Below are 25182 nucleotides of genomic sequence, written 5' to 3' on the forward strand. Positions count from 1 at the left end.
GCTGGGATCGGGGAGGAGGTGGCTAAGGGAAAAGACGTCCACTCACCTCCCCAGTTCCAGCGGCGATATGTCTCAGGTCCGCTCAGCCAGTCAGTGACGGAGGCGGGATCTGAGCGGACTTGAAATGGATCCCGCCTCCGTCACTGACTGGCTGAGCGGACCTGAGATGTCACGTCTCGGGCCCGCGTCAGGCACCAGGAAGCGGCCGGAAACCAGGCACCGGAGCACCGTGATGCGGGACTCGCCGCTGGAACCCAGCTGGAGTAACCCTTTAAGCTCCATTCACTTTAATGGAACTGAGTTGCAAAACCCCACCCACACAAGAGTCTGGATAATCCCTTTAAGGACACATCTATAAACCTCATCTCCTGGGATCAGCTGATCGCTTTGTATCCAGGCTTGTTGGGAGTGGTAGTTCTGCAATAATTGAAGGGTCATTGCATTCAGGAGGGAACAGTGTACGGACAAGACGCCGACTGCAGGGATCTGTCAGGGCATGATGAGAGTTGTAGTCCTATCACAGACGGTGACTGCGGATGGATTAGTACCGACATTAGGATAGAACCCTATTGTTATATCGTGTATAGAGAGCGGCCAATCATTCCTATAGAGGGGGCAGGTATACATAGCAGGACCCCCTGCAGCTGTATAAGGGGGTCTGCATAGACTAGTTATATGCGCCTATACGCGCCCACTGACTTCTGGTCCTTGTAGTTCCCTAGCAACTAGAGGTGAAACTTGCAGCAGCTGATGAATGGATTCCTAGATTCTCTACAAAGCAGCAGGAAGGCGGAGTGAGAAGATCTTGGCTTCTCCTCCTCCTTCCTGTAAAGTCACATACACAACCCAGTGCTGAGGACTCCGCATCCCAGAGCCAGGGAAGCCCACAATTCTCAGTAAGTGCCTGTAGATCTGCTATTGCTCTGTCTATATAGCACCTAGTGTCCTGTCTGCATGGATGCTGCCGCCATAGCTTTGTATGCGTCTCCCTCCATAGTCATCCGTTCTTTTAAGCCTTGGACTACCGAGAGAGCCTATGTAGCTACCGACTGATATTAACTATTGAGTGACCACCGCCTGCACACAACTCTACCAGCTGTTACCCCATGTGCAGCCCTGGCCCTGTTTACCTCTAGGAAAATCCCTTTAAATCTGGCATTGTACTAAAAAAACAAAGGCTAAGCAGTGACATTCTAGAGTGTTTCCTTATGGGGGGAAGTTGTGTCACCCTGTCCCTATGGGTCATGTGACAGTCAGTCTCTGTATAAGTGAGAGACTTTGTAAGTATTATACATGTTGATCCAGTTTCTTACCATCCCATGATAGTGGTCACCTGTAGCAGACTGACACCTTACCTGCACTGATACATTGTAGCAGGCTGACACCTTACCTGCACTGATACATTGTAGCAGACTGACACCTCACCTGCACTGATACATTGGAGGAGACTGACGCCTTACCTGCACTGATACATTGTAGCAGGCTGACACCTTACCTGCACTGATACATTGTAGCAGGCTGACACCTTACCTGCCCTGATACATTGTAACAGACTGACACCTTACCTGCCCTGATACATTGTAGCAGACTGACACCTTACCTGCACTGATACATTGTAGCAGACTGACACATCACCTGCACTGATACATTGGAGGAGACTGACACCTTACCTGCACTGATACATTGTAGCAGACTGACACCTTACCTGCACTGATACATTGTAGCAAGCTGACACCTTACCTGCCCTGATACATTGTAGCAGACTGACACCTTACCTGCGCTGATACATTGTAGCAGACTGACGCCTTACCTGCACTGATACATTGGAGCAGACTGACACCTTACCTGCACTGATACATTGTAGCAGACTGACACCTCACCTGCCCTGATACATTGTAGCAGGCTGACACCTTACCTGCACTGATACATTGTAGCAGACTGACGCCTTACCTGCCCTGATACATTGGAGCAGACTGACACCTTACCTGCACTGATACATTGGAGGAGACTGACACCTTACCTGCGCTGATACACTGTAGCAGACTGACACCTTACCTGCCCTGATACATTGTAGCAGACTGACACCTTACCTGCACTGATACATTGTAGCAGACTGACACCTCACCTGCACTGATACATTGGAGGAGACTGACACCTCACCTGCACTGATACATTGGAGGAGACTGACACCTTACCTGCACTGATACATTGTAGCAGGCTGACACCTTACCTGCCCTGATACATTGTAGCAGACTGACACCTTACCTGCCCTGATACATTGTAGCAGACTGACGCCTTACCTGCACTGATACATTGTAGCAGGCTGACACCTTACCTGCACTGATACATTGTAGCAGACTGACACCTTACCTGCACTGATACACTGTAGCAAACTCCCAGAACTGGATTTGATACAATTGTAACAGTTTTCCTATTGTTATTGGATTCATTACTGAGGTTACATGTAACATTGATGCAGGTGCTGCTCTCGTGGTCCTGTGCCTGGTACCTGACCTGGTCACGTGATGTTGGCCACGGTCCTGACTCTCGTGGCCGTTGTGGTGAGCGTTGTCCTGCTGGTTATATGGAAAGTGCGCACCGATGGGGAATGGGCGCTATGGTGGCACGATAACTACCTGGAGCGAATACGAGACTTTCTATCTGGAACCACGAGGCCTATGCGGATGCTGCAGTATGTACAGCGCTGTGCCAAACCGGGGGACGCCCTCAGCGTCATCTCCGCCATAGACTCCTTCTGCACCAATGTGGAGTGGGCCATGAACGTTGGAGATAAGAAAGGTGAGTGAGACGTTACCTGTCCTAATGCTGGAAATCATAACTACTGTGCTTAGTGTCATTCTTATGTAACAGGTATATAATTATTGTATATAGGAGCAGTATTATAGTAGTTATATTCCTGTATATAGGGGGCAGTATTATAGTAGTTATATTCTTGTATATAGGAGCAGTATTATAGTAGTTATATTCTTGTATATAGGAGCAGTATTATAGTAGTTATATCCCTGTATATAGGAGCAGTATTATAGTAGTTATATTCCTGTATATAGGAGCAGTATTATAGTAGTTATATTCTTGTATATAGGTGCAGTATTATAGTAGTTATATCCCTGTATATAGGAGCAGTATTATAGTAGTTATATTCTTGTATATAGGAGCAGTATTATCGGAGTAATATTCTTGTATATAGGAGCAGTATTATAGTAGTTATATTCCTGTATATAGGGGGCAGTATTATAGTAGTTATATTCTTGTATATAGGAGCAGTATTATAGTAGTTATATTCTTGTATATAGGTGTAGTATTATCGTAGTAATATTCTTGTATATAGGAGCAGTATTATAGTAGTTATATTCCTGTATATAGGGGGCAGTATTATAGTAGTTATATTCCTGTATATAGGAGCAGTATTATAGTAGTAATCTTGTATATAGGGGGCAGTATTATAGTAGTTATATTCTTGTATATAGGAGCAGTATTATAGTAGTTATATTCCTGTATATAGGAGCAGTATTATAGTAGTTATATTCCTGTATATAGGGGGCAGTATTATAGTAGTTATATTCCTGTATATAGGGGGCAGTATTATAGTAGCTATATTCTTGTATATAGGAGCAGTATTATAGTAGTTATATTCTTGTATATAGGTGCAGTATTATCGTAGTAATATTCTTGTATATAGAAGCAGTATTATAGTAGTTATATTCTTGTATATAGGTGCAGTATTATCGTAGTAATATTCTTGTATATAGGAGGCAGTATTATTGGTAATATAAGTATATCATCAATAAATTACTTGTAATGCATCCCTGTAATATACCCTCTCTCTCTGTGTTGTTATGACAGGTGAGATCCTTGATGCGGTGGTATTAGAGACTCGTCCCCGTTATGTATTGGAGCTTGGTACATACTGTGGATATTCAACCTTAAGGATAGCCCGTCTTCTGCCCCCTGGCGCTCGACTCATTACTATAGAAATGAACCCCCACTATGCCCAGGTGGCCAAAGACCTGTTTCAGCTGGCAGGAGTGGATGCACAGGTGGGAAGCCATGGTATTGTGCCAAGGACATGTTGGGCAGCAGCTTTTACATATCCACTATATCTTATCCATTTCTCTCTCTTTTGTCATACACTCCACCTGACTTCCCCTTTATTCCCCTATAGCTGCCCCTTATATCTGATTTCCCACTAGCTTCCCCTCCTCCCCCCTCTTGCTCTCAGACAGAGCAGAACGCCACGCAGTCCACTTGCCAGCAGCGCAAGTGGCGTCTCCAAGAGGCTCTTCTCTATACCACACTACAGTGTCTGCAGCTGCCCCTTCAGCTGTTTTCTCGTACTGCTCAATACCCATTGAGTCCATCTTCTTATCCTTCATGGGAAAAATCTGCCGAGAAGCGGCCAACAGGCCAGACGTGCAAGGTGAGATCCCCAGCCATGTAGGATCAGTTCCTAGGATTTACCAGCTTTCTCATTGCTCCGCTTTGTGTGCGTTGGAGTCAGATAAGCCTGGGATAGCTTTAATGGCATTGCTGGAGATGGACACCATCAGGGATCAGGAGTCATGTCACACTGCAGCCGCTCTTTTCCCTGGTCTATAGGTTTTTAGGAGTAATCCCTGTAAATGTCCCATAGTATTCTGCCCCATAGCAATCAGTTTGGTTGCACTGAAAAAAATAAATTTTAAACTTTTGAGGAGGTGACTTAGCAAAGGAGTCACCTCCATGGTGCAAAGCGATTTCTCATTCTCTCCATTTAAAGAGGTACGCTGGTGGAAAAAAGTCTTTCAAATCAATTGGTGTCAGAAACTTCATTTGTAACTTACTTTTATATAAAAAACTTCAGTCTTCCAGTACTTATCAGCTGCTGTATGTCCTGCAGGAAGTGGTGAATTCTTTCCAGTCTGACACAGTACTCTCTGCTGCCACCTCTGTTCATGTCAGGAACTGTCCAGAAGCAAATCCCTATAGAAAACCTCTCCTGATCTGGACAGTTCCTGACATGGACAGAGGTGGCAGCAGGGAGCACTGTGTCAGACTGGAAAACACCACTTCCTGCAGGTCCTACAGCAGCTGAAAATTACTGGAAGACTTGAGATTTCTTTTTATATAGAAGTAAATTACAAATCTATATAACTTTCTGACACCAGTTGATATAAAAGATTTTTTTTGCTGGAGTACACCTTTAACAGGGTCGGAGCTGTAGTACTTCCCTCCCTTAGTTGCCTAGCTATTCACAGCATAACTTGTCCAGATAGGAATGCTCTTTTAGGCTATGTTCACACTGCGTATGAATCCGTCCGTAGTGCGAACCGCGAATATACGCACGTAGTTTTGAGGTTGATGTGTTCGCTTGAAAGTATACGATATACGGCCAAGCGTATGATATACGGCCACACAATGCACACTACGTGTGAGCTTACGGCCGGATCGTATACAGCGCTGTGAAAAATTAACAAGACCATTGTTTGAGGACGGAAATGTTGAAACTCACGGCTGTGGATTTCCATGCGGTCCCGTACGTAGAACTTATTTCAGCCAAATTGAACTTGATTTTTCGATCCAAAAGGTTCTGTGTGTTTTACGGGGCTGGGCGAAGATTTCCAAGTAAATGTACTGCGGGCGTATGTTCGCGGTTCGCACGCATCCGGCCGCATGTCTATTTTTCGCCCGCCCGTAGTTTCAGCCGCACATGTACGGCGGCGTAAGACCTGCGTACGGATTCGTACGCAGTGTGAACATAGCCTTAATAGAGACAGATTTCCCTTAACAACAGAGAGTGGACAGCAGATTGCAAAGAAGGGAGACACCTAGTGGTCAAGATTTTTTTTTTTAGTACATAGATATGGGTGGCCCCGACTGTGGCTGCTATTTAAGAACAGGACCTGCATGTCATTTAGAAAGAAATATATAGTTCTGCACTATAAAATTGGAAGACTTTATAGCAGACACATCACCCCTCTATCCTCTACAGATCAATATAAGTTGTGTGTGTATATATATGTATTTGGGACTGTATTCTGCAGTACATAGTAAATGAGCGCTGCTCTGGCTGTCAGTGTAAAGTGGAACCAGCTGCTAAAAATGTGTGAGTGAACGTCTGGTTCCCGTGAGAGGACACATCTAGCCCCCCTCCATTACCCGTGCCCGTCTTCATCATGCCAAGTCCACAGAACGCCTCCTGGTTCACCGCTGACTAATATTCCTCCTGGGATGCCGCCGAGTGTCATTACATTGGGCTCAGGACTGTAGTACAAGGAAGGAGTCTTGTAAATGAGCGTTTATCATGAATCCTATAGGGAGGAAGCGTCTCATCTATGTGACAGCACAGACCTTGGCACAGTAATAGAGGACATGTCTCCACATTGGGTATCCAGTGATTCATTGCGGCAGGGAAACTCTGATTTATCATCCAGCCTGTGGGGGTGCAGGGGTGTATATGTAGCTGTATAGGGGTCCTGTGGGGCCAACCTGTGGGGGTGTAGATGTAGCTGTATGTTTGGACCCCAGGGTCCAGCCTGTGGGGGTGCAGGGGTGTATATGTAGCTGTATAGGGGTCCTCAGGGTCCAGCCTGTGGGGGTGTAGATGTAGCTGTATGTTGGGACCCCAGGGTCCAGCCTGTGGGGGTGCAGGGGTGTACATGTAGCTGTATAGGGGCCCTGGGGTCCTATATAAGGAGACAGCAGAGCTATGACTCAATTCATAGAATACACCCCAAAGGCTCTTCCATCAGTAACTGCTGGATGATAACTGGCAGCCATACTGTTTGTTACACAGCTTTCCTGGACTCCAGAATGGCAAACCTCGCTAATGACATCCTTACTAGGCAAAGCGCAGGACTTTGTGGCATAATCGTGACCTGCGCCATTTATTATTAGTTTTTCTGCTGGTTTTCAAAAATGAGCGTGGTCACGGTTTAAAGGGGGTGTAACCCCAGTCTAGGGAGGAGTCCTTAGATGTGAGTCATGTGCTAAATTGTAGTACAGAATGTTAAGCCAACTAATATCTGGGTGTAAACCTGTCGTTTGTGATAGCGCCCCCTAGGGGTGGAGGAATAGTCCGGGGGGGGGGGGGGGGGGGGGGGGGGTCAGGAGTCTTGGGTCCAAATGGGGGCATTGAATAAAAAGGGAGTGGTGAAGGCAAAAGGAATGAGAATATGTGTGTATGTACAGGAGACCTGCGTATGTGTATGTGTGTATGTACAGGAGACCTGCGTATGTGTATATGTATGTACAGGAGACCTGCGTATGTGTATATGTATGTACAGGAGACCTGCGTGTGTGTATATGTATGTGCAGCAGGCCTGTGTGTGTGTATATATATATATATGCAGCAGGCCTGTGTGTGTATGTGCAGCGGATCTGTGTGTAGGTGCGGCAGAGCAGCGTGCGTGTGTGTATATGTATGTATGTGCAGCAGGCCTGTGTGTGTATGTGCAGCGGATCTGTGTGTAGGTGCGGCAGAGCAGCGTGCGTGTGTGTATATGTATGTATGTATGTGCAGCAGGCCTGTGTGTGTGCGTGTATGTGCGACAGATGTGTGTAGATAGGGCAGAGCTGTATGCGTCTTTGGATACGTCAGATTTTTTAATCTTTTTAAAATGTTTTCGGAAATCTGGGCTGGTGTTACAATCCAATTGTATGTCTTGCAGGTGGAGCTGCTGGTGGGATCCACCTCGGCCCTGATTCCTCAGCTGAAAAAGAAGCTGGATATTGAAACGTTTGACCTCGTCTTCATCGACCACTGGAAAGTCAGCTACCTCCCCGACACCAAACTGCTGGAGGTCAGTGAGGGGCATCTGGGGCTTCTATTCCCCCACATGTCTCTGCCTTCTTATAAGCACATAACTTCAGCATGTTCTTCCTTGCATTATACCCCGGTCATCGTATCCTGGCATCCCCTTGTCCCAGTGCCATAACCTTCCATTCTCTCTCCTTCAGGAAAGCGGCCTGTTAAAGCCAGGTTCTGTTCTCTTGGCCGATAACGTCATATGTCCCGGTACTCCAGATTACCTGAAGTACGTAAGAAACAGCCCACGCTACCGGAGCCAATATTACAAGTCGGTGCTGGAGTACCTACAGGTGGAGGACGGTCTGGAGAAATCAGTGTTCTTAGGATGATGGACTGCAGGGCAGAGCTTGGCCATACCACCCAGAGAAGGATGGATGGACTGGTAATGGTATAAGGGCATCCAATAACCGCCTCATACGGATACGTCCCCCCCCCCACAGGTCAGGTCTTCGGAGACAGACCTTTTTTTTTGCCTGGAAATAATAACTTTGACATTTTGCATCTAAAATAAAAAAAAGTAACAAATGCATCGGGCTCCGTCTTCTGTACAATTGAAGTTCTATTACAAGCAATACGTTCCCCACTTCAGATCCCATGGGTGTTGTGTTCACACACGTTGCAGTTTCATTGCAATACTGTGGTGGTTTGATTGAATTTATGGAGTACTGAATGTATGAACATGAGCATCAATAAGGAGGTCGGGGGTGATGAATGGGGGGTGCGGGACCCTGCCTGTATAATACAAGAACACAACACAGCGCTTTGTGATACAGACAGCCATTACAGAATACCCCTCTCTGGGGCCTGTGACGGAGGAGGCTGGGGGGGCAACACATTCCAGGACAGGACACACATGGCCGATCGGAGGCGACTATGGCACCTCGGCTAATAGGCTGTAATTAGAATAATGATGGGGCTCAGGAATTTAGGTCACCCAGAAGGAGGGGGCTGCTCACAGAGGCCTGCGAGGATTAGGGCAGGACTTAAGAGCTGGCGGAATTAGGAAGGACACAGCCTGATGCCGCTCGTCCTCATCCAGTTATGTCATTACTGTTCATTATTGTCCAAATAATTCATGGTATAGGCGAGTCTATGGGCCAAAGCCAGAAGGGCGTCCAGCAGGCGTCCTTCTATTATACATCCCATTCTTATGGCCTCCAACCCGCGGCTCTCCTGCTGCTGCAAAGCTCCCAGCATGCCCTGACTGCAGCAGACCGGGGCGCTCTTCTCTCCATGATAGTCAGTATACTGGTGCCTGTATAGTCAGAAGTAGTCACTGTATTTTCCTGCACTTGTTTCCACACAGACACCTTGGTCAGAATACGAGTAATAAATGTTGGTGTATCTGAGCCTGTTGTGTGTGATACTGTCTACAGAGCTGGTGTATCTGAGCTTGACATGTGATACTGTCTGCCATGCTGGTGTATCTGAATCTTATATGCCTGATACTACCATGGTTAATCTAAACCATGTGTGATACAGTCTGAGATAATTACACAGCAATGTTAATTATCCAGCGCTCCAAAAACATGGCCACTTCCCCCCCCCCTCTCTTGTCTCCAGGTCAGGTGTAGTTTGCAATTAAAGGGGTTATCCAGCGCTACAAAAACATGGCCACTTTCTCTCTACTGTTGTCTCCAGTTTGGGTGGGGTCTTGAAACTCAGTTCCATTGAAGTAAATGGAGCTTAATTGCAAACCGCACCTGAACTGGAGACAACAGTAGGGGAAAAAGTGGCCATGTTTTTATAGCGCTGGATAACCCCTTTAATTGCAAACCACACCTGACCTGGAGACAAGAGGGGGGAGTGGCCACGTTTTTTGTAGCACTGGATAACCCCTTTACAGGGGTTATCCAGCGCTACAAAAACATGGCCACTTCTCCCCCTACTGTTGTCTCCAGTTCAGATGCAGTTTGCAATTAAGCTCCATTTACTTCAATGGAACTGAGTTTCAAAACCCCACCCAAACTGGAGACAACAGTAGGGGGAAAGTGGCCATGTTTTTGTAGCACTGGATAATCCCTTTAAGCTCCATATACTTCAATGGAATGGAGTTTGAAACCCCACCCAATCTGGAGACAAGAGAGGGGGAAAAGGGGGATAACCCCTTTAATAACCTGGATTATATACCATTGGGCTCTTTGGGAGCACACCCCTTGGATATATACATATTGGGGGGGGGGGGGGGGTCACAGGTTATTGCACCTGTATCCTGATCCCGGAATGATGTCACATCTCTAATAATTGTGTCACCGGAGAGAAGAGCAGCAAACTTGGGATTATCTGCAATCTCTGCAAATGTCAAATGATGCCATCTGTAACCTGACCCTCCAACTATAATTGCCATCATGCCTGACCAGCAAAGCCTTAAGCAGGATGATCCCCATCCCTAATGTAGGGAATACCCCTTTATTATACACAGTAGAAGAAAATAAAAGGAGCACTTCCTAGTTTATTACTATGGATCAAACAAATAGTGAGGGGTCTGTGATGGGACCACTCACCTGGTACGGTTGTTCTAGGAATAGGCACAACTCTATGGTAGACTTTAAGAGGTTTGCACCGCAGCCAGCATGGGAACACCACCGAGCAGGTGTATGGGAATGTAGCAGACCGATGGACCCAGGAATCCCTTTAAGATTTACCCTGAATAAGAACTTGTGAACTTGGAAAGAAATACAGTGTGTTTTTAATGTAACACCTTGACAGAAAGAAGACGTATACACACTTACACCCAGCTTGTACCCCACACCTACGCAGCTTTTAAAGGGATTTCTGGGTCCATCAGTCCTGCCTGGATCGCTCTGCTACATTTACTATAAACCGGCCCAGGAAATGAGGATGACGCATGACAGGGGGACAGGTATGGCGCAGTCTTATAGTAGGAATGTCCCTTGTTGTCAATAGCAACCAATCACAGCTCATCGTTTATTTTACCAGTGCTCATGAATGAATAAATATATATATATATATATATATATATATATATGTGTGTGTGTGTGTGAAAGCTGAGCCGATAGGTTGCTAGGGGCAACAAGAAGATTCCTACTGCAAGGGTATGTAGAGTAATTAAGGAGGAAAAGTTCCACTGCAGAATTCCGCCTGAATTACTCAGTGTGAACATACCCTAAGACTGCGCCATAATCTCCCCCATAAAGCCAGGTGAATGGGAGAACATATGTACACTTACCAGTCCTTGTGCCTCTGCTCGGCCGCCAGCTGTTTTTTTTCCAGACACCATCCAGGTACATTATGTTGATGACTATTTTTCGCCCCAGTCACTGGCTAAACAGGCAATCGAGCAGCCAGGTACATGACATTGGAGCTGAAGAAGGCCGGCAGCTGTCAGCGACAGCACGAGGATGGGTAAATATACTTTATTATGTTCCTATGCCCCCTGGCTTTGTAATTTTTAGTTTCATGTGACTTCTCTCTTAACACAAATCACATTTTGTTTTCTTTATTTATTAGCTATATAAAAAAACAACCACAGCAAAGTCAGTCATGTGATCATAGAGGGGAAAAACATCAGCATCTTACCACAGTGTCCTAAGAGACTAGATATGATCGCCCCCTGCTGGCCACTTCCACCTCTGCGGCTGTGAAGCAGACAAGCTTATTTTTTTTCAGCAGTGTAATGTGATGGGTATGGCCGTATCAGAGGTGTATTATGAAGCATAAACAGGCTAAAATAAATCCCAACCAAAAATGACTACCTCTGCGTAATACCTTTTTGATTTAGCACAAACAAGTCTAGACTACACATCTCTAATGTACAAGCATTTCTGATCATGTGCTATGAGATATCCCCCATGTGTCTGCATTGTTCCCGTACCCCGTTCCCTTTGGATGGTCGGGCATGCTCAGTTTAACAGCAATCTCTTGGGGGTAAACAAATTGGCCTGCAAGGAAGGGGGATTGTGGGATTCATGGCAACATCTGGGTCAGAGAGAAAACCAGGAAGTGACTAAATCCCTGGCTGAGAAAAACTGTACATGGGGGCAAGTTATTTTATTCCTTTACATGTCTGATATTACAAACTTTGCTTCATAGCACAACCCCTTTAATAATACAACCCATAGAACTAAGAGGAGGGAGAAGTATCAGACCTATGAGCAGCAGTTACCATGACAACCAGACACTAGCTTTCATTTTTATAATGGCCTTGAAAATCCAGATATAATCCAGGTTATTAAAGGGGTTATCCAGCGCTTCAAAAACATGGCCACTTTTCCCCCTCTCTTGTCTCCACATTGGGTGGGGTTTCAAACTCAGTTCCATTGAAGTATATGGAGCTTAAAGGGGTTATCCAGCGCTACAAAAACATGGCCACTTTTCCCCCTGCTGTTGTCTCCAGTTCAGGTGCAGTTTGCAATTAAGCCATTTACTTCAATGGAACAGAGTTTTAAAACCCCACCCAATCTGAAGACAACAGTAGGGGTGTAAGTGGCCATGTTTTTGTAGCGCTGGATAACCCCTTTAAAAGGGGAACTCTGGGCAGCCTTGTTAAAAAAAAACGAGACTGCCCAGGTTGTACAGTAGTCCGGATCCTCTGAGGCAGTATTCTGCCTGCTCCATCTCTCTTGCTGTCCCTCTTCCCCTGGGCTGCTCTAAAAAAAAATTAACTTTCCATTTATTGGACACATCTCAAAAACCAGCGCTAGACTACAACATTGCGCAAATAGATGTAGGAGTCTGTATCTGTACATTACAGCTACAACTGCACAATATCAGCCTATAAGCCTGTTGGTGTATCCAACCACAGAAGGTATCTCAGTTACTTGGGACCCCCCTCCCCTATGACCATGTGCTCTGACAGGGGACATGGACACGAGTTGCCTTCATCTCACACATTTACTATATACAAGGTCAGTGTCGTACTTGAATCCATCCTGCACATTTCACGGTCTCACAAAACCATAAAATTACCGTAATCCAGCATCTAATAATCCAGGAATTTGGTAAGAACTTGACTTGATGGTTCTTCCTCACTTCCCGCATGACAATCCATAAGAGCAGCCATATTGGAGGGAAAGCCACTACATCCATCCTCCGTCTTACAATCTCTCTTGTTCCACCTTCAGGAAGCATTGAAAATTTTGTGAAGAAGCGAGCGATTAGTCTGCGATTGTTCTTGAGCTCGCTCCGCCAGTTCTTGCCGTTTCCGTATACGCTTCTTGTCGCCGCCTGATTTAAGCCTCTGTATTTCCTCCTCTGTCTTCCGCTGTGTGAAGTTCCACTGTTTGTCAGGCACCGCGCTCCCACCAGGCTCCGCAGACTTTTTGCGATCCGCTTTGGCAAACTTTTTGCTGCGCTCCACATTGTGCAGGTAGAAGTTTGTCTCTTTCTTGGCCTGAGACACTTCGGCGCGCATTCTCTGCTTCCGCACCTGCTTCTCCATAGCCAGCCGGTCGCTCAGGTGAGACCACTTGAAGCGGTGGAGATACTGTAAAGGCACAGGAGTCACAGGATCACAATACAAAGCCACAGACTGAGTGTCAGCAAAAAGAAGACATCTCCCCATCTCACCTTCATAGTCCACAAGTCGTCATGGAATCGGTTCTTCTTCCGGGTGCCCATCGGGGTGTTGTTCAGACTGGCGGCGACTAGCTTGGCCACACGTTTGTCTCGAAATTCAACCCATCCCTCTGTGTAATCGCGGGCGTTACTGCCGGCTTTCTTCTTCTTCTTTCTGACAACGCGATCTGACAAAGACAAAACTTCCTATTCAATTTGTGGAGTTTCATAGCAAAGCGTGCAGGGACTATCCCTTACAATAGGCCTTCAGTAAAGGCCCTATTCCACGGAAAGATTATCGTCCGTATTCAGCAGATATTGGCTGTTAGGAGGCAACGATCAGCAGACATCGTTTATTTTGGCTGATCGTTAAGGTTGTTTGTCTTTCAACATGTTGAAAGACAAACAACTTATATAGCAGCGATCTGCTACCGCTCCGTGGAATAGGAGTGGCAGCAGCAGACCGCTGCTATATCCTTTGGGCTGCCCGGATGATCAGCGATTATCCTGGCAGCTCTGGGTCCTGTTCTTTTTAATATGTCTGTAAGTGACATAGGAGAAGGGTTGGTAGGTAAGGATAGTGATATAGGAGAAGGGTTGGTAGGTAAGGATAGTGACATAGGAGAAGGTTTGGTAGGTAAGGATAGTGACATAGGAGAAGGGTTGGTAGGTAAGGATAGTGACATAGGAGAAGGGTTGGTAGGTAAGGATAGTGATATAGGAGAAGGTTTGGTAGGTAAGGATAGTGATATAGGAGAAGGTTTGGTAGGTAAGGATAGTGATATAGGAGAAGGTTTGGTAGGTAAGGATAGTGATATAGGAGAAGGTTTGGTAGGTAAGGACAGTGACATAGGAGAAGGTTTGGTAGGTAAGGATAGTGATATAGGAGAAGGTTTGGTAGGTAAGGATAGTGACATAGTAGAAGGGTTGGTAGGTAAGGATAGTGACATAGGAGAAGGGTTGGTAGGTAAGGATAGTGACATAGGAGAAGGGTTGGTAGGTAAGGATAGTGACATAGGAGAAGGTTTGGTAGGTAAGGATAGTGACACAGGAGAAGGTTTGGTAGGTAAGGATAGTGACATAGGAGAAGGTTTGGTAGGTAAGGATAGTGACATAGGAGAAGGATTAGTAGGTAAGGATAGTGACATAGGAGAAGGATTGGTAGGTAAGGATAGTGACATAGGAGAAGGATTGGTAGGTAAGTATAGTGACATAGGAGAAGGATTGGTAGGTAAGGATAGTGATATAGGAGAAGGTTTGGTAGGTAAGGATAGTGACATAAGAGAAGGTTTGGTAGGTAAGGATAGTGATATAGGAGAAGGGTTGGTAGGTAAGGATAGTGACATAAGAGAAGGTTTGGTAGGTAAGGGTAGTGACATAGGAGGAGGTTTGGTAGGTAAGGATAGTGACATATGAGAAGGGTTGGTAGGTAAGGATAGTGATATAGGAGAAGGGTTGGTAGGTAAGGATAGTGACATAGGAGAAGGGTTGGTAGGTAAGGATAGTGACATAGGAGAAGGATTGGTAGGTAAGGATAGTGACATAGGAGAAGTTACTTTGGGAGCCGACAGGAGGGAGAAATGATAGGAAGTTGCTAGAAATGTGCGGAGCCTAAATTGTTTGTCTTGCAGGTTCTGAAGAGATGAAAAGTAGCTGGAAGAAATCATCATGGCGGATGGAGAGGAAAAGGGAAAGTGACTCCTCAGATCAAAGAAGACGTCACCTGTGAGTCACTGTATGACGTTTTTTTTTATTTTGTAGAACATTATTTAGTAGGGGTGCCCCGAGGAACATTTTTTTTCCAAGGTGTGCCCCGAGGTGGAAAAGGTTGGGAAGCACTGACATAGGAGAAGGATTGGTAGGTTAGGATAGCGAAGTGTAACCCTCCATCTATAGGAGGCGCTAGAGGAACCAACCAGTCCATGCTCAGGAGTAATGCTGCAGAGGACCTAACACCCTTACACCGCCATCAGTTCCTGTAGTGTGGCTCATCTTCTATATGTTGTATATTAGCCTCAGTCCTCACCCTCGGTCTGCAGGAAAATCCTCCCCACTTCCCCGTAGACGCTCATCATGTTGCGGATGTGACGCGGCCGAAGCCGTGGTGGGATGTGACCCAGGTATATTATTCCAGGGATAATATTTTTCTTCTTCTTCCCCTCGGAGTCCTTCTCCTCTTCTTCTTCCTCAGCCACCTCAGGGTCCCCTCCTCCCCCGCCACTGTCCTCTCCACTCTCTGTGCCATCTTTCTCTTCCTCCTCTTCCCGGCTCTCAGTCACCTGCTCTTGTGCGTCTTCCATATTCTTCTCTAGACAAACAAAAAAGGCAAAAACAAAGTCGTCAACTTGCAGAGAAAACAACCGGTAATCGTATAAAACAAATTCTTTATACCAAATCCAGGACAGTTACACAAAAAGACGACACAATATTAAAGGGAACCGGCACCTGGGGCAGGACCCACCCTACACCTAGATTAAGGATCATATATATATATATATATATATATATATATATATATACACACATACACACACACACCACGTGATCTGAATCACACCGCTACATAGCCAAGCTATCACCCTGTGCAGACTCCGCGGCCCCGGCTCCGAATGCCGCACGCTACAGGGACACGGGCTCACATACCGCTGATAACAGAGAAAGCGACGGTTTCCGGGCTCTGTCACCGCTCCGTACGACACGTGCACTTCCCGGCGCTCAGTGATGACGTCACGTCAGGAGGAAGGAGCAGCGGGAGGGTGGAGCGAGAAGTTTCGGGCGATACCAAGAACGTGGTGGGTGGGGCCAATGAAAAAGGGCGGGAAACATGAGGAGAATTATGGTAGAGTCCCTGTGCGCTGTGGTAAATGTTAGGCGGTAGTGTGAATCTTCCCTCATGCTGCGAAATACGTTTATTATTGAAAGTGCGTTATATGTTGAGTATGTTACGATATGGGAGACTTGAACATCGTCTTACTGAGGTAAATGACCCCATGGACGTACATGGCGGCCGCCACCCATGAAACAAGGGAAGCTATGGCTGGAAGCAGCTTCTCTATGGGAATAGCGCCTAGCGTTGGGCTGTGTTCACACTTACGGTTTTGAGGTGTATTGAGCCTTTACATCCATATTTTCCATTTGAATAACATTAAACACAACCTAAAAAAAAATAACAGAAAACGTTGCACACTGCCCCCTACAGTTCCCTCCTGGACATGTTCACACCAAGCGTTTGTGTTGCATCACATTGAAGATTGTCTGCAGCTCAGAGTGACTGTTAGAAGAGGAACAGATTTCAGCAGACAGTATCACAGGATATGCTTAGATACACAAGCTCAGTAGACAGTATCACAGGATATGCTTAGAGTCACATGCTTAGCAGACAGTATCACAGGATGGGCTTAGATACACAAGCTCAGCAGACAGTATCACAGGATATGCCTACACATGCTCAACAGACAGTATAACAGGATAGGCATAGACACATAAGCTCAGCACACAGGATAGGCTTAGATACATAAGCTCAGCAGACAGTATCACAGGATGGGCTTAGATACACAAGCTCAGCACACAGGATAGGCTTAGATACACAGGCTCAGCAGACAGTATCACATTGCATACATCCCCTGTCCCCATCCCTTCACCAGCGCACACCCTCAGTCCCCCCCATCCCTTCACCAGCGCACACCCTCAGTCCCCCCCATCCCTTTACCAGCATACACCCTTCCATCCCTTTACCAGCATTCACCTTCAGTCCCCCTGTCCCCATCCATTCACCAACATACACCCCCAGTCGACCTGCCTCCTTCCCTTTAACAGTATACACCCCCAGTCGACCTGCCTCCTTCCCTTCACCAGTATACACCCCCAGTCCCCCGGCCCCCATCCCTTCACCAGCATACACCCCCAGTGTGGTGGTATAGCCTGGTTATGGACGACCAGTCACTTGCCAAATGGTAATGTGTGACGCCACTGATGTAGTGGTTGGTCGAGATATAGCTCAACCAGATGGTAGATTGTCGTGACGCCATTGCCAGTGGGGCACACAGGTATGGAGGCACACCTGCTTTTAGTTTAAGGGGGCTGGCTATATCCTTTCCCCTGGGGTTGGTGACCTGCCGGGCGGTGAGGGGGTCCCTTGGGGGCTTATCACTGTGGTCCGGAGTGGAGCTGTGACCCACCCGGACTATCGGTACCGCCACCCACAGAAAGGGCAGATGACCCAAGGACAGAGTAGTGACTGTGTAGGTGCCGGAATAATAATCACTGAGACCTGTTATCATAAATAGAATCTGCTTTACTGTGAGAACACTTTGTACAATAGCTGATCATAGACAATAGACGTAACAGAACAAAATCTGCGCTAAGAGCCTTTGGAGTAGAAGAGCTGAGCTGACTTGGTTGTGTGCTGAGAAGTAGAGTGAGCTGAGAACTGTAGAGAGGAGTTTGTGCTACAAGTTCAGAGTAGGGGAGAGGAGTCTGTGCCGAGAGTCCCAACCCAGGGTAGAAATGTGCTTTGCCGGAACTTTAGAAGAAGTAGAATACTGAAGAATACTTGAAAGTAGAAGTATACTTATGCCCGTGTCTGACCTTTGCTGTTGTTCTACCACCTGTTTCCCTACAGTGTCGGGTGACCCATCTTATTAGGGTGACAAGCCCCAGACTTTGTTACCTGAGTTGAGCAAGGTGGTCAAATTACCTGATTACACCTGCGCTGCGAGATAAGAGTATGTAGGCTTGTAGCAACTTTGCCCTATCCAGATCAGTTCCTCTTGTTTCAGGATACTGTCCTGCCCTTTGAGAAGTGTTTACGGCGTGGGTTGGGGTGTTTTCTGACTTGTCCTCTCCTAAGTGGCTTAAAGGGGTAGTGCGGCGCCAAACATTTATTCACAATATAACACACATTACAAAGTTATACAACTTTGTAATGTATGTTATGTATGTGAATGCCCCGTGTTTCCCCCACTTTTATGCTCAGCCAATCGCAGCTGATGATGCGGCAGAGGGGGGCCGGCATGACTGACGGCTGGAGCGATCCGGCCGGCCTCCCAAAGATGACATCATTGTCACAAGATGGCGGCCGGGGGTAGACACGAATGCGGTAAGTATAATGCACCACACTTCCGGGTCTACCGTGGGTGGGGGGAACACGGGGAAACACGGGGAAGGGGGGCATTCACATACATAACACACATTACAAAGTTGTATAACTTTGTAATGTGTGTTATTTTGTGAATAAATGTTTAGCGCCGCACTACCCCTTTAACACTGCATACTAGGAATACGTGTAGCTTTTGAAGAAAAAGTCTCTGTGTCTCCCATGTGCGTCTATCCACTACCACACACTAGACTTGACTACACTGTACTGACCAAGTGTGGGTGTGTACTTCCTCTCCCCGTGTGACAACTTCCTACAGGAGGTGTAATGTCCCCTGTGAGTGGTGGTGAAGAAAAGTGTAAAGAGAAAAGGAAAATAGAGATAGGTGAAGAAGTGAAGAGGGCTCTCATTGGTGTGCAGATTATAACAAACAGTAACCCTTGCTCACTACAGCTGTGCAATATACAAGTGCATATAAAGATAATAGTGAATCCTTGTGATAAAACTTAGGTACTACTTTATTACCACTTTTACTTGAAGTACAGACTTTTGCGAGGTGTGTAAAAACTAATAACACCTGTGGTGGGACACCACACCGGTCCCCCTGCCCTATCCCTTCACCAGCGCACACCCCCAGTCCCCATCCCTTCACCAGCACACACCCTCACTCCCCCTGCCCCCCATCCCTTCACCAGTATACACTCCCAGCCCTCCTGCCCCCCTTATCCCTTCACCAGCATACACTCCCAGTCCCCCTGCCCCCCATCCCTTCACCAGTATACACCCCCAGTCCCCCTGCCCCCCCATCCCTTCACCAGCATACACTCCCAGTCCCCCTGCCCCCCATCCGTTCACCAGCACACACCCTCACTCCCCCTGCCCCCCATCCCTTCACCAGTATACACTCCCAGTCCCCCTGCCCCCCCATCCCTTCACCATCATACACTCCCTGTCCTCTTCCCTTTACCAGCAAACCCCCCAAGTCCCCCTGCCCCCCAATCCTTTACCATCACACCGCCCCAGTTCCCCTGCCCCCTCATCCCTTCATCCGGAAACCTCTCCCCCCCCCCCCCCAAACTCACTGACTTGCAGAATGGTCCGTTCTTTAGGAGGGAATGCTCTGCTTGCATAGGTGCGCAGGAGCATGATGCCGCTGTGGCAGGCTGTGGCGCACACATCCAACAAGCAGAGTGCCAAGTTAAATGGAGCATGCAAAGTCTAGGAGTATGTGGTGCGGGACAGGCCTGGGAGCACGGCCAGAGGCTGGCTACTGTAATTGCGGAACCGCAGGGGCATCCCAGAGTCCTTCTCAGCATGCGGCCCCATACTACTCTGTATGCGGCCGTGTGTTAGCGAACATGGCTACGCGTGTCAGTGCTGACACGTATCATAGGATCGCCATCACAGTTATAGGATAAGATAACCAACCCAGCAGAGTACCTAAGAGATCAGTCAGGTCAGTATTACATATGATGGGCTTACACACCAAGCTCAGCAGGCAGTATCACACATGACAGGCTTAGATACTCCAGCTTTGTAGATAGTATTGCACATGATATGTTTAGGTACAGCAGTTTATCAGACAGACTGCAGATGACAGGTTTAGATACACCTGCTCAGCAGACAGTATCCCATCCTTGGTTAAGATACAGTGGCTCAGCAGACATGTTCATGGCAGCGGCCCATCACACCTGAATGTAGTGTACGTCTTTAACAGGATGGCGATGTATACCTGGGATGTGCAGCAATAATGCGTGAATCCTGCTTCATTAGACAATGTATAGACCAATAAATCCAGCGAGGATACACTGCGATACACTGCAGTACACATCAACATGCTGGTCTGTGTAGAGGATTGTGGGGGCACAGTGGAACTGCCAGAGAGAAATTATAATGGAAACATATGCTCAGTTTCTGTGTTTTCAACCCATGTGTAAACATAGCCTTACATGTCAGCATACAGTATGGTAGTAATATGGTGAGGTGCAGGGTGTATAATATATATACAGTGGTGCCTTGGATTATGAGCATAATTCGTTCTGGGACTGTACTTCAAATCCAAATCTACTCTTAACCCAAAGCAAATTTTCCCATAAGAAATCACTGATATGCAGACAATTGGTTCCACACCCCAAAATAATGATTTTTTATTCTGAACAACATGTAAAACAGATGAAACAAACAATGAAAAAACAGCTGAATATGCCATTTTATAAATTACTGTACAGTATAGCAATCAGCATGTGGTGTATAATGTATAGTAAATGTAGCAAGTAGTCAGCTCACCAGTCCTAATCTCCCTTTTGGTGCACGGTAAAGCCCGGAACCAGGCAACATGGAATTCACAGAAAAAGTCCAGCACTCTAAGAAAATACAATGTTGACGTGTTTCGGCGGGCCACACGCCTTGTTCACAACTGAATATAACCTTACAAGAGAGGCCTCTTTACAATTTATAGGGCGATACAATTTGTATTTATGCATATGCATATGCTCTAATGTATATACATTGCTTTTTGTATTTTTCTACTTTGTGCTTTTTTTACCCTTGGTTCACCCCATGTGGTTTAATATGTGGATCACATGATCAATCACATTGTGTGTTTTAACCCCTAGGCAATCCTGGGCGTACCCGTATGTCCCAAAGTCGCCAAGGTAACTTCAAAGCAAGGCCGTGCGCCGGCCCCGCTCTGAACTGCCACGGCCCCGAGTGCGGCATTTAGCCCAGGCCGCGGCTATTAGCGGGCACGGTCCGATCGCCATGCCCGCTAATCCAGTTTTCAGATGCAGCTGTCAAAGTTGACACCTGCATCTGAAAACTGACTGCAGCCAATCCTGGTCACGTAGGGGCGATCCTTTCATCTGGCACAGGCCAGGGTCTGCGCCGTAATGGTGCTGATCCCGGCTCGGCACTTGATTGCTTTCACCTGTAGCAGCCGAAAGCAATCCAGTGCTTATCTCATTGATCTATGCAGTATAACTATACTGCATAGATCTCAATGAGAGATCAGTGTGCATATATTAAAAGTCCCCTCACCCCTACTAAAAGTCCCCCGCACCCCAGGGGGAATAACCCTCACCCCAGGGGGAATAACCCTAACCCCAGGGGTGCTTCTAATATATATGTAAAAAAATAAAAATAAAGTGTTATTATTAATAAAAAGCCCCCTCCCCTAATAAAAGTTAGAATCACCCCCCTTTTCCCATGTTATGAATTAAAATAAATGAATAAATAAACATGTTTGGTATCGCCATGTGTGTAATCGCCCAAAATATTAATTTATTTCATTCCTGATCTTGCACGGTAAACGGTGTAAGCGCCAAAAATCCCAAAGTGCAAAATTGCGCATTTTTGGTAGCATCAAATCCAGAAACATTGTAATAAAAATCGATCAAAAAGTCGTATATGCGCAATCAAGGTACCGATAGAAAGAAAACATCATGGCGCAAAAAATGACACCTAACACAGACCCATAGACCAAAGGATAAAAGCGTTATAAGCCTGGGAATAGAGTGATTTTAAGAAACATATATTTGTTAACAATGGTTTGAATTTTTTACAACCCATCACATAAAATAAAAGTTATACAGCCTTGGGACACTTCCCCTTTCTGTAAGTGCCAGTTCCGATAGTCCAGGAGGGTCACTACACCACTCTGGCCAACCGTGATATCATCCCAAGGGACCCCGTAGCAACCTGGCGGGACACTGTGTACAGGGGAAAAGGGTACAACTGGCCTCACAAAATAAAAGCAGGCGTGCCATCACACCTGTGTGCCCAAACGGCACTGACGTCACAGAACAACATCCTAAGGTCCGGCTGTATCTTGGCCATCCACCACCGGAGTGGCATCACACCCCACCATCTAGCAAGTGACCGGCCGATCCTCCGACACAACACCTCCGGGGGTCCCCACATATAAATATATTGTAGTAATACAGAGAGGTGCAGGGTGTATGGTAAATTATTGATATTGTATAATAGTAAAAAGGTTCAGGGTGTATAATATCTATCAATCTATTGTATAGTAATATGGTGAGGTGCAGGGTGTATAATCTATTGTGTAGTAATAACATAGTGCACAGTGTATTATATATATATATATATATATATTGTATAGTAGTAATACCATACCTCCCAACTTTTGCAAAGAGCAAAGAGGGACATGTGCGCCACGGTCCCCATAGCCACGCCCCCATAGCGATCCTCCATAGCGATGCCCCCATAGCGACCCTCCATAGCCACTCCCCTACAGTCACCACATGCTGCTGACTGAATAGTGCCCTATACAGTATCCAATCCACCCAAAAATGCCCTATATAGTATCCAATCCCCCATTATAGTGCCCCACATAGTATCCAATCCCCCACATAGTGCCCCACATAGTATCCAATGCCCCCATATAGTGCCCCACATAGTATCCAGTGCCCCACATAGTAGCCAATGGCCCCATATAGTGCCCCACATAGTAGCCTATGCCCCCATATAGTGCCCACATAGTAGCCAATGCCCCCATATATGCCCCACATAGTAGCCAATCCCCCATATAGTGCCCCACATAGAAGCAAATGCCCCCATATATGCCCCACATAGTATCCAATCCCCCATATAGTGCCCCACATAGTAGCCAATCCCCCATATAGTGCCCCACATAGTAGCCAATGCCCCCATATATGCCCCACATAGTAGCCAATCCCCCATATAGTGCCCCACATAGTAGCAAATCCTCCATATAGTGCCCCACATAGTAGCAAATGCCCCATATAGTGCCCACATAGTAGCCAATGCCCCCATATAGTGCCCCACATAGTAGCCAATGCCCCATATAGTGCCCCACATAGTAGCCAATGCCCCATATATGCCCCACATAGTAGCCGATGCCCCCATATAGTGCCCCACATAGTAGCCAATCCCCCCATATAGTGTCCCACATAGTAGCCAATCCCCATATAGTGCCCCACATAGTAGCCAATCCCCATATAGTGGCCCACATAGTAGCCAATCCCCATATAGTGCCCCACATAGTAGCCAATCCCCCCATATAGTGGCCCACATAGTAGCCAATCCCCATATAGTGCCCCACATAGTAGCCAATCCCCCAAAGAGTGCCCCACATAGTAGCCAATGCCCCATATAGTGCCCACATAGTAGCCAATGCCCCCATTTACGCCCCACATAGTAGCCAATCCCCCATATAGTACTCACATAGTAGCCAATGCCCCCATATATGCCCCACATAGTAGCCAATCCCCCATATAGTGCCCCACATAGTAGCCAATGCCCCCATATATGCCCCACATATAATCCAATCCCCCATATAGTGCCCCACATAGTAGCCAATCTCCCCATATAGTGCCCCACATAGTAACCAATGCCCCCATATAGTGCCCCACATAGTAGCCAATGCCCCCATATAGTGCCCCACATAGTAGCCAATGCCCCATATAGTGCCCACATAGTAGCCAATGCCCCCATATAGTGCCCCACATAGTAGCCAATGCCCCATATAGTGCCCCACATAGTAGCCAATGCCCCCATATATGCCCCACATAGTAGCCAATTCCCCCATATAGTGCCCCACATAGTAGCCAATCCCCATATAGTGCCCCACATAGTAGCCAATGCCCCATATAGTGCCCCACATAGTAGCCAATGCCCCCATATAGTGCCCACATAGTAGCCAATGCCCCATATAGTGCCCCACATAGTAGCCAATGCCCCATATAGTGCCCACATAGTAGCCAATGCCCCATATAGTGCCCCACATATTATCCAATCCCCCATATAGTGCCCACATAGTAGCCAATCCCCCATATAGTAGCCAATCCCGCCATATAGTAGCCAATCCTCCATATAGTGCCCCACATAGTAGCAAATGCCCCATATAGTGCCCACATAGAAACATAGAAACATAGAAGATTGTCGGCAGAAAAAGACCACTGGGTCCATCTAGTCCGCCCTTTTAGTATTTTCTTCCTTATTATCTTAGGATAGATATATGTCTATCCCAGGCGTGTTTAAATTCTGTTATTGTAGATTTACCAACCACCTCTGCTGGAAGTTTGTTCCAGGTATCTACTACTCTTTCAGTAAAATAATATTTTCTTACATTGCTTCTGATCTTTCCCCCAACTAACCTCTCACTGTGTCCTCTTGTTCTTGAGCTCAGTTTTTTACTAAAAACACTCCCCTCTTGAACCTTATTTAGTCCCTTAACATACTTAAAGGTTTCAATCATGTCCCCCCTTTCCCGTCTTTCCTCCAGACTATACAGATTCTGGAGGAATAGTAGCCAATGCCCCCATATAGTGCCCCACATAGTAGCCAATGCCCCATATAGTGCCCCACATAGTAGCTAATGCCCCATATATGCCCCACATAGTAGCCGATGCCCCCATATAGTGCCCCACATAGTAGCCAATCCCCCCATATAGTGCCCCACATAGTAGCCAATCCCCATATAGTGGCCCACATAGTAGCCAATCCCCATATAGTGCCCCACATAGTAGCCAATCCCCATATAGTGCCCCACATAGTAGCCAATCCCCCAAAGAGTGCCCCACATAGTAGCCAATGCCCCATATAGTGCCCACATAGTAGCCAATGCCCCCATTTATGCCCCACATAGTAGCCAATCCCCCATATAGTACTCACATAGTAGCCAATGCCCCACATAGTAGCCAATCCCCCATATAGTGCCCCACATAGTAGCCAATGCCCCCATATATGCCCCACATAGAATCCAATCCCCCATATAGTGCCC

General features: G+C 46.7%; 3 protein-coding genes across 13 annotated transcripts in view; 2 read left to right on the forward strand and 1 right to left on the reverse strand.

Annotated features, from left to right (window-relative positions):
• Window positions 1-816: 816 nt before the first annotated feature.
• LOC138766176 (catechol O-methyltransferase A-like) lies at window positions 817-8334 on the forward strand. The gene is made up of 5 exons (XM_069943565.1): window positions 817-896; window positions 2480-2799; window positions 3865-4058; window positions 7668-7799; window positions 7957-8334. Exons 2-5 carry the CDS (start codon window positions 2526-2528, stop codon window positions 8134-8136), a joined length of 780 nt encoding a protein of 259 aa, XP_069799666.1. The 5' UTR covers window positions 817-896; window positions 2480-2525; the 3' UTR covers window positions 8137-8334.
• A 2922-nt stretch (window positions 8335-11256) lies between these two features.
• ABT1 (activator of basal transcription 1) lies at window positions 11257-16079 on the reverse strand. Of its 3 annotated transcripts, none has more exons than XM_069943562.1 (4): window positions 15968-16079; window positions 15351-15632; window positions 13337-13512; window positions 11257-13253 (listed from the first exon to the last, which is right to left on the reverse strand). In XM_069943562.1, exons 2-4 carry the CDS (start codon window positions 15622-15624, stop codon window positions 12888-12890), a joined length of 816 nt encoding a protein of 271 aa, XP_069799663.1. In that variant the 5' UTR covers window positions 15625-15632; window positions 15968-16079; the 3' UTR covers window positions 11257-12887. The 3 variants fall into 3 exon arrangements, with proteins under 3 accessions (XP_069799663.1, XP_069799665.1, XP_069799664.1); XM_069943564.1 differs by having other exon boundaries at window positions 15904-15973; XM_069943563.1 differs by lacking the exon at window positions 15968-16079 and adding an exon at window positions 15863-15946.
• Window positions 16041-25182, forward strand: part of LOC138766173 (metabotropic glutamate receptor 6-like) — a 73683-nt gene continuing 64541 nt past the window's right edge. For 5 of the 9 annotated variants that reach the window (XR_011358693.1, XR_011358689.1, XR_011358695.1 and 2 more), the window contains exon 1: window positions 16208-16302. The gene's annotated coding sequence lies outside the window, so the exon portion shown is untranslated. Of the gene's footprint in view, window positions 16117-16138; window positions 16185-16207; window positions 16303-18290; window positions 18423-25182 lie in introns of those variants that run through there. The other 4 variants (XR_011358692.1, XR_011358694.1, XR_011358690.1 and 1 more) reach the window with 4 other exon arrangements.

Source organism: Dendropsophus ebraccatus, chromosome 10 (assembly GCF_027789765.1).
Source record: "Dendropsophus ebraccatus isolate aDenEbr1 chromosome 10, aDenEbr1.pat, whole genome shotgun sequence".
NCBI classification, from domain to species: domain Eukaryota; kingdom Metazoa; phylum Chordata; class Amphibia; order Anura; family Hylidae; genus Dendropsophus; species Dendropsophus ebraccatus.